This window comes from Mauremys reevesii, unplaced genomic scaffold (genome assembly GCF_016161935.1).
Source record: "Mauremys reevesii isolate NIE-2019 unplaced genomic scaffold, ASM1616193v1 Contig48, whole genome shotgun sequence".
Classification (NCBI taxonomy): Eukaryota; Metazoa; Chordata; order Testudines; family Geoemydidae; genus Mauremys; species Mauremys reevesii.
Window position 1 is genome coordinate 29,069 of NW_024100860.1, and position 14,665 is coordinate 43,733.

General features: G+C 45.6%; 1 protein-coding gene across 18 annotated transcripts in view; it reads right to left on the reverse strand.

Annotated features, from left to right (window-relative positions):
• Positions 1-12,021: 12,021 nt before the first annotated feature.
• LOC120394287 (centromere protein F-like) overlaps positions 12,022-14,665 on the reverse strand; it is a 40,798-nt gene continuing 38,154 nt past the window's right edge. For 14 of the 18 annotated variants that reach the window (XM_039518543.1, XM_039518536.1, XM_039518533.1 and 11 more), the window contains 3 exons: positions 13,923-14,085; positions 13,124-13,216; positions 12,022-12,282 (listed from right to left, as the gene is read on the reverse strand). In XM_039518543.1, coding sequence (XP_039374477.1) covers positions 12,035-12,282; positions 13,124-13,216; positions 13,923-14,085 — 504 coding nt within the window. In that variant the 3' untranslated portion in view covers positions 12,022-12,034. The remainder of the gene's footprint in view (positions 12,283-13,123; positions 13,217-13,922; positions 14,086-14,665) is intronic. The other 4 variants (XR_005592238.1, XR_005592234.1, XR_005592239.1 and 1 more) reach the window with 4 other exon arrangements.

Sequence of the window (14,665 nt, forward strand, 5' to 3'; positions counted from 1 at the left end):
CTTAATTTACCACTGTAGTTTGAAGCATCATCAAATAGGCATGTTTTATCGAATATGTCCAGAGCTCTACTTCAGTCCATTTTGCTATCAATGTGGTCATCTTCGAGTAACTTCAGGATGGCATGCAGGTGTGCCCGGTCTCTTTGAAGGTGATGAAATATTCGGCGATCTCGCTGGATTCTTCATACTGTGGACACAGTTGTCTACCATTTGGTCATTCTTTTGGGGAAGTGGAGCCAGCAGGTGGGAGGGTTTTGTCTCTTTTGACTCAAGTTACAGCCAGTTCATGCTTCTGGGCCTTTCTCTGGGTCTGCATAGCCTCTCTCGTAGGGCAGCCCAGGTAATCTGGCTTTTTCTGCAAAACCATCCTTGCTGTCTCTGCCTCCATAGCCTTCTTCTTTGTGGGAAGCCGCTTTCTGCCTCCACCTCTTTGCTGTCTCAGTCTCCATAGCCTCTCGTGGGCAGCCTCCTCCCAGTCCATTACTTGGCCTTTTTCAATGTTCATTTTCTTTTGCTTCAGTCTAGCCAACTCTAGTTTGTTAGATGAAATTTCACTGCTAGTCATTTTCCCAAGGCTTTTTCTTCTGGGCCACATCCCCTCTGCAGTTCCCATTTATGAATCTTTGGGGAAGTGGATGCACTCAGCCTAGGTGGAGGGTTTTGTCTTCGTTAACAGAGACTGCACAGTGCCCAGTGAAAGTTCAGCCTTTCTGGGTAATTTGCACCTGGTGCAGCCTGCATAGCATCTTCGTGGGCAGATCTTGTCTCTTTACTTATTTTGGCTTCCTTTTCTGTCCCTACTTCCCTTACTCCAAAATAGCTCTGGGTTAGAAAATAACAAACTGCCTCCAGCCACTTGGTCTGTTCTTCTGCCACCCCATAGCCACACCTCTCAAAACGTGGGCACCTGAATCACTACCAGTACCTCAAAGCACCAGTTTATGTTCATTTTCTTTCTGACTGCCACTGCCACTGTGACAGGCTGGGATCACAGGAAACTCCAGAGCTGCCAATTGAAGCTGTCTCTCAAACTACTTCTAAGCCCTGCTTTTCCTGCCAGCTCCTGTCTTGCTGAGCCAGACATCTCTGGCTGCTCTCACACAGACCCAGGGTCTGAATTATTTGCCCCAAAGCCGCAGGGACTTTACCTGGAAAGTGCTTAACAGAAGTGTTCCTATCTTTAAACTCAGATGCCCAACTTCAGCCAATGGGGATCTAAACTCAAATAAATTGCACCCCTGTATAAAGCAGTTTTAGCCGCACAGGATAAACTCATCAATTGTTTGGCCCTCTATAACTCTGATAGAGACATAGGCACAGTTGTTTGGTCCCTGTATAATAATACATACTCTGGAGTTAATTAATCAGTAAATAGTGATTTATTAAAGACCAGTAACCACTTGTGGATTTAAGTGGATGCATGTAGTAAAAGACAGACTCACAAAGTAAGCTACCAAGCAAAATAAAAGAAAATGTGCAAATTCTGCTGACTAATCAAACTGAATACAGATAAGATCCTCACCAGTTCCATTAATGCTCCCTTTACAGACTGGACCTCCTTTAGCCTGGGTCCAGCAATCACTCACACCCCTGCAGTCACTGCTCTTTGTTCCAATTTCTTCAACATCCTAGGAGGGGAGATAATACTTGCTTTAGCCAGCTGAAGCCAAAATGGAGGGTTGCTCCTAGGCTTAAATACAGACTTTCTCTTGGGGGGTCTGAGACCTCCCTCCTACTTGCCCAAAGTGCCAAGTCCAGCTCCAAGATGGAGTTTTGGAGTCACTTGGGCAGCTCACATATCCATGCATGACTCCCACAGGTTTTTACAGGGAGGCATCCATTGCTTACATGCTACCTTAACTTCCCCAAGTAGACTTCTATGTGGATTGACACCAAGATCCATTGTCCTTTCTGTAGTGTTTCTTGATTAGGTACTTAATTTCAACATTCCTTTCCCAGGAACTGACCAAATGCTCTACTAAGGTTATTTAGAAATCAAGCCGCATAATAGCCAACATTCATAGATCTGAATACAAAACATACATGCATACGAATAGGATTATTACATTCATTAGATCATAACTCTTAATGAGATGTGTTATATGGCATATGTAGCAGCATAAAACACATTCTAAGCATAGTTCCATTAAAACACATTCTAGGGAGCATTATTTCCATAAAGCCTATGGATGCATGTACTGTCAAAAGGCAGTATAGGAGGTACTGTCACAGCATCGTTAAGCTGTTGAGATATTTTCAGAAAACAAACAGTGTAAGAACCCAACGGTTGAGTCAAAGCGGTCCTCCTTGAACTGTCATTGAGGTAGCGCCATCTCACACCAGTTCCACAAATGCCCCCTTGGGGTTAAAACAAAGTCCGAAGTTCTCATGGGGGTGGTAAAGGAGTCCAATGCCTTCACTCAGCAGCCTTTGTTCCACCCTTTCTAACACACGTGTCCCAGGTCAGGGGGGAGATGGGGCACTGTCTCTTTAGCCCGGAGCTGGGACTTATGGGGTAATGGTGCTGCTCTCTTACTGGCAGAGGGCGTTGGGAGGAGCTTTCTAGAGGGGGTCAGACACGACCCACTTCCGAAAAGCAGGTCACCCCACCCCAGAACTCACTTTGATTGAGTCCTAATCTCCTCTGAGGCAAGCCATGTCCTATCAGGGTGAACTCCACATCCCCGACAGGTAGAGGGAAGTAGAGGAGTCCATCAGAGGGGTCACATGACCCACACCAGATGGGCCACTCCACCTGGCAGAACTTGCCTTGATTGGTCAAATTTCCTCCGGGTGGTCCTCAGCTGCTGAAACCCTTCCTGAGTGGTACTTAGATGGTCACGTGACACACCTGCATTCCGGTCATGTGGCATCTGACCTCTGGGATTCTCTACACTCTGGAGCTGGACTTCTGGTGAGTAGTGAGTGGGGTTCAAGGCAGGGTGAGCTGCATGGTTCTGCACGTGGTTCAAGACTTTGAATACTGCTGTTAAATTTCCAGCAGCCATGTTTACGAAACCGCTTTAATACATTAAGGGTCATAAATTCTTTACGAGATAAAAAGTTCCCGCCACTCTTCTCCCACCGCTCTAAGCATAGTTTCCTAAACACCTTCCCCTGCTTATTTCCCCGCGAATCAGATGTTATGAGAAGTGGAAGCCTGAACAAGCAGCATGGAGGCAGCCAGCAGGTAAGCTGGGGCGCGGAGGAGGACAGGTAAGAACCCAACGGCTGGCTCAGCAGCTCCGGTCCCAGACCGCGGCTCCTCCAGGCCCAGGTAGCGCGGGAGTCGGGTCCTGCAGCTGCCGCCGTGCCGGTTAAAACAAAGTCTGAAGTTCTCGTGCCGCCCGGGAGTCGGGCCGAGCCGGCCGGGCCTCGTGGCAGCAGCCCGCCCGGTAGTCGGACCGAGCGTGCTCTTGGGCGCTCGGGCCTCGAGATGCCAGCCCTGCCCGGGGAGTCGGGCCGAGCGGCTCGGCAGCAGTCGGGCCTCGTGCCGTGCCCGCCCGGGGAGTCGGGCCGAGCGGCTCGGGCCAGTCGGAGTCCCGGTGCGCCGGCCCGGCCCGGGAGTCGGGCTGAGCGGCTCGCGAATAGGTCAGGCCTCGGGTGCCACCAGAACTCACTTCGAGTCGGTGCCGAAATCTCTCTGATTGGGCTGAGCCGTCGGCTAGTCAGGCCTCGATGCCGCCCGGCCTGGGAGTCGGGCCGAGCGGCCGGGCCTAGTAGGAGGAGTTCTTAGAGGGGTCACATGACCCACATCCAGATGGGTCACCCACCCCAGAACTTGCCTTGATTGGTCAAATCTCCTCTCGGGTGGTCCCCAGCGGCCGAAACCTCTTCTGAGTGGTAGAGGATGGTCACGTGACACACCTTGCTTCCGGTCATGTGGCATCTTGACCCTGGGATTAATACCTCTCGGAGCTGGACTTCTGTGACAGGTGAGTGGGGTCTAAGGGGTCAGGGGTGAGCTGCAGCGGGTTTCGCAAGGGTTCAAGATTTAACCTGCTGTTAAATTTTTAGCAGCCATTTTAGGCGCAACCGACTACTTATCAGGCTGCTAAAGGCTTTACTGCTACCAATTCTTCACTCCTTTCGCTACCCGCTTCTCATCTTCCCTGCTTCCCGCGAATCAGATGTTTGCGGAAGCCTGGAACAAGCAGCATGGAGGCAGCCAGTGGTGGTAAGCTGGGGCGCGAGGGGAGGACTGCGCCTCATCCAGCAGCCACCGTCCCCACGGCTGGCCCTCCAGCAGCCTGGGAGGGGCTCGCTGGGTGGTCTGGGGCAGATCCTGCGAGCTGGGATTAGGGTGCAGGAAGCCGGAAAAAGCCTCGTGCAGCTTTGGGAGCTGGGCCGAGGTGTGCAGGAGGGGGTGAAGGGTGCAGTCTTTGGGATGAGTTTGGGTTGGGCGAAGTCAGTGGGAAGACGGGCCGAGGAGTCGGGCCGATAGGCCAGGAGTGCAGGGTGAGGAGCCGTGGTCACGAGCGGCCCGGCGAAGTTGAGGGTCGTGCCGGCCCTGCCCGGGAGTCGGGCTCGAGCGCTAGCGAAGTCGGGTTCGCGGTCAGGGGTGAGTCGGCTGTGAGTCGAGGGGTCCTGGCAGAGTGGACCCGATCCCAGGCAGTGTGGTAAGGGCAAAGGAGAGGTGTTAGGTTAGGGGGTGGATAGGGGTCAGAAGACAGAAGTCAGAGGGCAGCGAACAGGGGGATTGAATGTGGGCAAGGGTCCCGGGGAGCAGTCAGGAAAGAGCAGGGTTGGATGAGGTGGGTAGGGCACTCAGGGGACAGAGAGAAGGGAGTAGTTGTATGGGGTAGGGGTTCAGGGGGAGCCATTGAGGAATGAGAGGAGGAGAGAGGGGGTTGGTGGGCGGCAAGGGGCAGTCAGGGGACAGGAAGGGGGGATGGGTCAGGGTCTCAGGTGCGCTGGGAACATGAGGGTTGGATGGGGCTGACCACGGAGGGGAAGGAGACGTTGTTAAAATTTTGGAGGAGGAAGGAACCCGTTGTTAAAAATTTGGCAGCTCATGCTGGTTCAAAGGGTGTAGGTTAAGGGGTCAGAAGTGGGTTGGGGTTTGTTTCTGTGGTACTTTTTCTTATACTACTCAGGTTTACTGTACCATACAGTTTTGTCTTGTTCATTTGATCCAGGTAGTTTTGTATTGCTCAAGACATCTGCCTTGGTGTGTGTTGAGATTCTCCATCAAGTTCTCAGCAACAGCCTGTGTGTTTTGCTTCTTCCATGCAAAGAGTGGAGATCTTGAACTAGATTCCATGGGTTCATTAGCTGTTTCTGCTTACACTGATGAGTATCATCTACCTGCAAATACAAAGAAAATTCATGCTGATGCGTGGTATTGGAGAACCTTACAATACTGGCAGAAGTGAGACCCATTCCAAGCTTAATTGAATAATATGAATTAGCAGAATACGCTAAAAAAGCAGAATCTTCAATGTTTAGAAGTAATTACCTGAAAATACAACAGCGCTTATGCAGAATGTTTACAGCAACTACCTACCTCACCATGTTCAAGATAGAATGCATTATCATCCATGTGCTTTACAAATCAAGCAAGTCACATAATTTAACAAGGTATAGGCAAAGCTATGGAGTAGTACACAGGAGTTCCTTGTCTAGCTGGGTCTCTCTTTCCTTGCTCAATCACTAATCTGCAGAACTGTATTTTTGAGATATGTAATCTAAGTTTAATTACTGATATTTCAGCAATGAATTGGTAAATGTCCTATAGTTTATTCTGTAAATATATGATAGCACTTGAAAAAGTTGTTGTAGTCCTGAAGCATTTACATTGGTCCTGCAGAGGATATCCTGTCCAGACGTATTATGAAATATCTGTGAGAATGTCAAGGTGTCATTCTAAATATTTAACATAACTTTACAATATGTTTGTTGTGATGGTTGTCAACACTAGTTTGTAAAACTGTTGAAATTCTCATAAATGTGTACACTCTGGGGTTCCTTCTCAATCAAATCCCCACTGCTATTAGCAATCGCCCTTGAACTGCACTCCTGCACTCCCACCAAATTCTGACATGATTTTAACATCAGTTAGGCTAAAATCCCAGTAGTTATATAGTGTGCTTCAGACCATTGAAATCCTGAATGCCAAAGCTCTGATAGTCTAGGTAATTGGCCCCAATTCTTATCCCATTTACACTGATGTGGGTCCCAGAGAGGTGAGCATCAGGGCTTATCCTTCTAGTGCCAGCAAAAACAGAATTGTTACTAACATATATTACTGGCAAAGCCATAATAGGACCATTTATTATTATGGGTACTCTGACTCCTCCCATTACAAGAAGACCCTGTTTTCTGCTGCTTCTAACTTTACAAACTTTAATTGCTTGGGCTGAAATTTTCAGGGGTGGGGGACAGAGGCAGAATTTCAGCCAAATGGTTAAGCCATTCCAAGACCAAGGCTAGGAAATCTACATTTTCCTCATATTAAAATATTCTGGCAACTTTTCTTTGAAAAAACTCCATGTGTTGGAGCAGGACTTGTAATTTGGCAGGGGTGGCCTTGTAGCAGAGAATGTGCTTTTGCCATCCCCATGAAAACCTGCCCACATTTGGGCCAAATTATGCCTTTGAAAAATCACAGTTCACAGATACTCAGAGAGAATTCTTAGACTTGTAGCAGCTAAAATCTCTGAAGATTTCCTGGGTCCTCGCTTGAGTATATTTGAATCGCACAGCTCTTAGTGCTAACCAAATATGTGCATGAGCTATTCCCACAGACTGACTGCACATGCGCCATTTCCACACAGCTCCTGGATGTGAAAACACGGCACACTGTGCCACCCTCGCAGAGCAATTGATATGCTCCAGCCCAGGCCTCTATGATCAAAGCCAGAGTTTCTGCAACAGCCCTTCTTCCCAGCTGCTTGGTCCAGGCACCAGAACTGAGAGCAGGAACTTTTCTCTCAATAAACCCTAATGACTTCTCCAAGCTGCCTGCACAAGCATGCTGATGGAGGAAGATACTGACCCAAATGCAGAGGGGACAAAAGACAAATGGAGGAGCAGGGCGGAGGGGCAGACTGGGACAAGGAGTATGCCAAGATTGGGACTGGAATGGGAGTGCGGGAGGGGGCCAAGGACAGGGAGCTGGTAGGGCAATGCTAGGACTGAAGATCATGAGAGAAGGCCGGGAAGGGGGAAAGTGAATGCAGAGTGAGACACTGAGAGAAGACACAGAGCTAAGAGGAGGAGGAGGAGGGAGAAGGGAGTTTGTAGGGGGAATTTGGCAGGGGAGACTAAGATAGACTTAAGGAGAGGAAACTGACAGGCTAGTGAATGGGAGTGTGGTGTGTTCTGCCAGTGTTCTGGTGCCTGTTGGGGGTTGTTTCGCTGTAGGTGGTGGTGGTTTGCTTCGTTTGTGTTTCCTGGACTTACAGGTTTTAGGTGGAAGGCCATGACCGATACAGAGGCAGCAGTGAAAGACAGAATGAGGCTGACTGATATGGAAGCTGCTGCATGTACATGATCCCTGGAGGGGGTACCTGAAAAGAGTTTCCTGGCCTGGCCTGACGTGCGGCCTGATAGAGCTGATGGAAGAAAAGATCCGAGGACTGAGAGAGATGTGCAGGTGGAAACTCTGTCGACGAAGTTTAGGGAAGGGGATCTGTTTAGCGTGATGATGGAGCAAAAAGACAATGAGGAGGCTGAAGGGAAAAGCTTCAGTCTTGCAGATGGAAGCAGGACCAAAGAATTCTGAGGAGACTGCTGGGTGAGGAAAGTGGACGGTAGCTTAATGTGACTAAGAGAACCAGGCAGAGAAAAAGACGGGCCAGTGTGAAGGAGAAATAGAGCTAAGGACCAGGTCTGTTGAGTTAGGAAATGAAGAAGACGCTTTAATGAAATTGAGGCTCAGGTGATCTTCAGTGGGACTTCAGCCTATTCCCAGAGAAGGGCAACAAAGGTGTGAAAAGATTATGGCGATCAACAGATGGCTCAGGCAGTGCAAAGCTATAAGGAGGGCTTTGGGATGTGTATGGCCACTGGAGAAGCATCTATGACAGAGGACTGTTCTCTCTGGGATGGACTTCACCTGGAGTAAGGAGGGAAATAGACTTCTAGGGATGGAGGCCTGGTACAACTGATTGGAAGAGAGCTTTAAACTAGGGAATTTGGGGAAGATGGTTGGGAGATGTCCAGGTAATCTCCCAAAATTCCTATTAAGCGGGGTAATCTCTTCTTAGCATTGAGAGGGAAGAAACAAAGTAAGAAAGGATACAGCTGGGTGGGTCGTGAGAATGGAAATAAGGAGGAAGGGCATGTAGATACCTAGTCTAATGAATGATACTTGGGGGTAGAAATGTCTGTGCCTCAACTGCAAAGAATGCTCAGTGAAGCCAAATGGCAAAATTAAGATGTTTGTACACTAATGCGAGGAGCCTAGGTAAACAAAATGGAGGAAGTAGAGCTTCTGGTGCAGGAAGTGAAACTGATATTATAGGACAACAGAAACATGGTGGAATAGTAGTCATGACTGGAGTACAGGTATTAAGGCTATGTGCTGCTTTAGGAAAGACAGAAATTAAGGCAAAGGTGGTGGAGTAACATTGTATATCAACAATGAGGTTAATCTGTAAAGAAATAAGAAGTCATGGAATGGATAAGTGACAGAGAGTCTATGGGCAAAAATCACAATGGGAAAGAAAGCTACTAGAACTCCTCCTGAGGTGCGCTTGGGGTCTGCCAGAGACCACCAGGATCTGATTTGGATATGGATAGAGACCTCTCATGTTTTTAATGAAGTAAACATTAATGGGAATTGTGTGATTATGGGAGAACCTTAATTTCCTGTAGATATAGACTGGAGGACAAGTGCTATGTAATAATTATAGGGTCAGATTTTTCTGATGTGGATAGCTGATGGATTCCTTTTCACTAAGTAGTTGAAGAAATCAACAAGATGCCATTTTAGATTTGGTTTGGGCAGAGTAGAGAACCTCATAGAAGAAAATGGTTGTAGGGACCTCAAACCTTGGTTCTGAGTGACTCATGAGCAACCCAGTCTGCTTTCAGATGGAAGGATAAACAAAAATAGATCTGGGACGCTAGGGTTTTTGATTTCTAAAAGGGGCTAACTTTTAAAGCCATGAAGGAAATTCGTTAGGAAGTGGATTGACTGGAAGAACTTGTGGATCTGTAAGGTGAGGAGGCCTGGAATTACTTCAAGTCAAAGCCAGCAGTAAACTATCAGTAAAGCCTGCATTCCAAGAAAGGAAAAATTCATAGGCAGGAGTTGATGACTCAAGCTTGATGAGCAAGCATCCTCAGAGAGATGATTAAGAAAAAGCAGAAAGCCTAAGGAGTGGAAGACGGGAAAGTGGATCAGCAAGGAAAGCTACCTAGTATTGAGGTCAGAAACATGCAGGAATGAACGTTAGAAAGGCAAAAGGCCAAAAGCCATGTAGAGTTGGCCTTGCAAAGGGAATTAAAACCAATAGTAAAAGGTTCAATAGCCGTATAAATAAGAAGAAAACAAAGACAGAAGAAGTGGACCGCTAAACACTGAGGATGGAGTGGAGGTTAAGGGATAATCTAGGCATGGCCTAATATTCTTAAACAAATACTTTGGCTCTCAGTCTTTAATGAGGAGCTTAGGGATAATGGTAGGATGACAAATGGGAATGAGGATATGGAGGTAGATACATAATACATCCGAGGTAGAAGCCAAACTCAAACACACCCATGGGTATTAAATTGAGGGCCCAGATAATCTTCTTACTCAAGAATATTTAAAGGAACTATCATGATGAAACAAAGCCCATTAGCAAGAAATTATTAATGAATCAATAAAACTCGGTTCTACTGGACAACTGGAGAATTACAATGATAGTTCCTATTTTTAAGAAAAGGAAAAAATGATCCAAGTAACTATAGGCCTGTTAGTTTGAGCATCCGTAGTATGCAAGGTTTTGGAAAAATTTTGAAGGAGAAGGTAGTTAAGAGCATTGGAGGTCAGTGGTGCAATTGGGACAAAATACAACATGGTTTTACAAAAGGTAGATCGCCAAAACCAACCTGATCTCCTTCTTTGAGATGGTAACAGATTTTTAGACAAAGGAAACGCAGTGGATCTAATTTACCTCGATTTCAGTAAGGCACTTGATACCCTTCCACCGGGGAAGTTATTCGTTAAATTGGAAAAGATAGGGATCAAGATGAAAATTGAAAGGTTGAAAATGAAATGGTTAAAGTGTAGAATACAACAGGTCATAATGAAAGGTGAAATGTAAGGCTGGAAGGAGGTTACTAGTGGAGTTCCTCAGGGATCGGTTTTGGGACCAATCTTATTTAATCTTTTATTACTGACTTTGGAACAAAAAGTGGGAATGTGCTAATAAAGCTGGGAGGTATTGCTAACACAGAGAAGGACCAGGATATCACACAGGAAGATCTGGATATCACACAGGAAGATCTGGATGACCCTGTAAACTGGAGTAATAGAAATAGGATGAAATTTAACCGTGAAAAGTGCAAGGTCATGCATTTAGGGATTAAGAACAAGAATTTTGGTTATAAATTGGGGACGCATCATTTGGAAGTAACAGAGGAGGAGAAGGACCTTGAAGTATTGGTTGATCACAAGATGACTATGAGCTGCCAATGTGATATGGCCATGAAAAAAGCTAATGCGGTTTTAGGATGCATCAGGTGAGATATTTCCAGTAAAGATAAGGAGGGTTAGTACCGTTATACAAGGCACTGGTGAGACCTCATCTGGAATATTTTGTGCAGTTCTGGTCTCCCATGTTTAAGAAGGATGAATTCAAACTAGAACAGGTACAGAGAAAGGCTACTAGGATGATCCAAGAAATGGAAAACCTGTCTTATGTAAGGAGACTCAAAGAGCTTGGCTTGTTTAGCCTAATCAAAAGAAGGCTGAGGGGAGATCTGATTGCTCTTTATAAATATATCAGAAGGATAAATATCAGGGAGGGAGAGGAATTATTTAAGCTTCGTACCAATGTGGACACAAGAACAAATGGATATAAACTGGACACTAGGACGTTTAGAGTTGAAATTAGACGAAGGTTTCTAACCATTAGAGGAGTGAAATTCTGGAACAGCCTTCCAAGGGGAGTAGCGGGGGCAAAAGACATATCTGGCTTCAAGACTAAGCTTGATAAGTTTATGGAGGGAACGGTATGATGGGATAGCCTAATTTTGGCAATTAATTTGGCAATTGATCTTTGATTATTAGCAGGTAAATATGCCCAGTGGTCTGTGATGTGATGTTAGATGGGGTGGGATCTGAGTTACTACAGAGAATTCTTTCCTGGGTGTCTGGCTGGTGAGTCTGGCCCACATGCTCAGGGTTTAACTGATTGCCATATTTGGGGTCGGGAAGGATTTTTCCTCCAGGGCAGATTGGCAGAGGCCCTGGAGGTTTTTCACCTTCCTCTGCAGCATGGGGCATGGGTCACTTGCTGGAGGATTCTCTCACCTGGAGGTCTTTAAACCACGATATGAGGACTTCAGTAACTCAGACACAGGTTAGGGGTTTGTTACAGGAGTGGGTGGGTGACATTCTGTGGCCTGCGTTGTGCAGGAGGTCAGGCTAGATGATCAGAATGGCCCCTTCTGACCTTAAAGTCTATGAGTCTAAGAGAACTGGGGCTGGCTGAGCAGGGAGATTGGGCCAACAAGCCTTAATTCCACCATATACGAATTTTTGAGTGCTTTTGCGTGTAATCCATATATGCACGCGCACACCCCCCCTGCTCTAGGCATCCAGGCCTTTCAAGAAATAATCAAATATTTGGGATGAGCATTAAAGTGGGAAGATTGACCTCATTCCCATTTACCAAGTTAATGAGCACTTGGCATGAGATCACAGATTTGATCATACCAACAATTTTAAGTTTACCATTATGCCCAGATCTTTGTTATGTGCCAAGCTTTATTCATTTTATTTACATTGATGACCTTGTCTTCACTATATTCATGGCAGATATAAAGGAGGCATGAATAACACGGCATATCTTCAAACTCACTTGGAGAGATAAATACATTATGTGGATTTCCCAGGCCCTGCACATTCAGATACATTTTGACGATCAGTTACCTTTGGTGATTTGCTGCCACCAGCTGTCGGTTTAGAGATCTTGGCAAAATTAGCTGACCTGCCTTTTTGTAAACGTTGGCCATATGGTGACAAATTTTGGCTTTGAGCAGCAAGACGGGCACTGGTCTTTAGGTTTAGCGCTGTTCTGCGCAAAACACAGGGGTTGGTTTTCCCAGTAGGAATATCAGCAAAGCCTGAAAAATAAACAACAGCCATTAACCACAGTTGATTAAATTACTTTATTGTTCCAATCAATCTGATCTTGCTCAATTCAAGATGGAGATGACAACGGGTAATAATTTAAGAAAGTAAAATGGCATTTACTCACTGAATAACAGAATGGGGGAATTATTAGGACTATCTTGCGTTCCTAGCATTTTATAGGTGAACTCAGGCAAGGGTGTGGATCTGTGTAACAGCAACTCTACTAAAATGGCAAAAAGAGTTTTCCCCAAGCAAATGTTCTCTTTTTCCTTTAAAGGGACACCATTAACTGGAAAATCATTTCCATCTGAAAACGATGTCTCTCCTATTGTTCTACATAGAGCCGGCCAGAGGGAGACAATTTTGTTTTGCGACCACTTTCGAGCTTTCAGAATTTGTTTTTATTCTAGATTGGAATGAAAACATAAGCCTTTCAAATGCTTTCATAAAATGAAATTGAATCAAAAACATCAGGCTTTCAATTTGGGGTCTCCTCCTGCTCAGCAAAAACTTTGTCCGAATCAATACATCTCCGTAATACATTTCGGTTTTGACAATGCAGCACATTTCAATGAAAAAACATTTAGTTAAAAATGTTTAAGCAAAAATTTCCCCCCTTCCTATCAACCAGAAGAAAAAGGTGTTTTATAATGGGAATGGCTGGGCCTAGAATCCTCTCTTGCAACCTATATGAGGGCTGGATTTGGCCAATGATGTCCACGTTTATACAATTCTTCCAAGTCACACCTATGACAACACGATTATTTAGATAAGCGTGCGGCACACACTCCCACAATGTGGACCATTCTCCTCTAAAGAAGTAACAATTACCTTTTCTGACCACCTCTGGGAGTCCGTCTGGCTCATACTCTGGCTCGTTGTCCTGGGTCAGTGAATGTAGGTAGATGGCAACCTCATCAGCACCTGACCAAGGGAAAGAGTCGTTACCTGTACAAATAACTTTAAGGAGACTCTGGAAAGATGTGTTTAGAATGCAATGATCTCAATCATTCATTTGTTAATTAAGTACATAAGACGTGTGCTTGTGCAACCACAGTCAACTATAGCAGAGCTTCAGAAACTATACTGATTTATGAGGATCTGGCCCCTCATCTGAATCAAATGTAATAATGGAGGTTTTGAAAACATGTGTTCTAAATAAATGCATTAAGGTTAGAAACAGGATCATGATTAAGGCTATGTTTTAGTGATGGGTATTTTTAGTAAAAGTCATGGACAGGTCACGGGCAATAAACAAAAGTCAGGGCCCGTGACCCTCCATGACTTTTACTAAAAATACCTGGGACTAAATCTTACCGCCTGGGAGAGGATGCTCCTGAAGACTGCTGGGGAGTGGAGAGAGAGCAGGGCAATGCTGGTGCTGGGGAAGGGGTGGCTCAGGGCCCCACCACCACGAGTCCCAGACTGCTGCTCCAGGGACCGTGCCTGGGGCTGACTGAGCAACGGCCAGCGCGGCTGGCTCCTGGGCTTCCCCAGCTGCTGAGATCCTGGGATCAGCTGCACCAGCACTGCAAAATTCACAGAGGTCACAGAAACCGTGACTTCCAGGAATGATTTGCAGCCTTACAATCATTCTAGTATAGCATTTCCTTCTTCAACTACCCCATACTTGGCTTGTGCTCCTTTAAGAGAGCATTATGGTCAGCAATTTGTTTCGGCAACATTTCTTTTTCCTTCCCCAGCTGCTTACAGGATTGCATCCATGTCTTCAGTTTACTGTCAGCGAATCCATTTTGCTTCTTCAGTTGAACTAAAGCCTTCAGATTGTCTAGCTATAAAATAAAAAAAAAATTTAGTTGCTAATAGGAAAATTCATTCTTCTGTCTAAGCATTATACTCTCACTAATGGCATCTCACCTGCCATTAAAAGTTCAGTGCAACTAAAAATCCAAACAAAAGTTATAATATGAATTTGTACAGTAGAGTTCACTTAGTAATATACAATTGAATTCTAGCAGCTTCTAATTCCAACAGAGAAACATTAAAGTCATGTTTATTGGAAAGCTACGTGTGTGTAGATTTCCTTGATAGAGAAATCATAATCTAAATATAATATTCAAAATAACCAAATGACAGAACCCGGCCGAAAAGCATGTGGTCCAGGCATGTTTGTCCACCTTATGTGCATTGGGGTGCCAAAATAAATGGATGGTAGATATCTGGCAGCCTTATAAAACGCACTTCAGGATAATGTAAATATCAAGCACAGTGCTCCATCAGCTGGGCATGGAGTGAGTACTGTAACTCAATGCCTGCTTGCCACAATACCGGCTCCACACTGTGCTACATGAGTGCTTTTGATGTGTTTATTTCTGAAGCGAGAGCATAGAACTACAGTCCTCATTCACCATA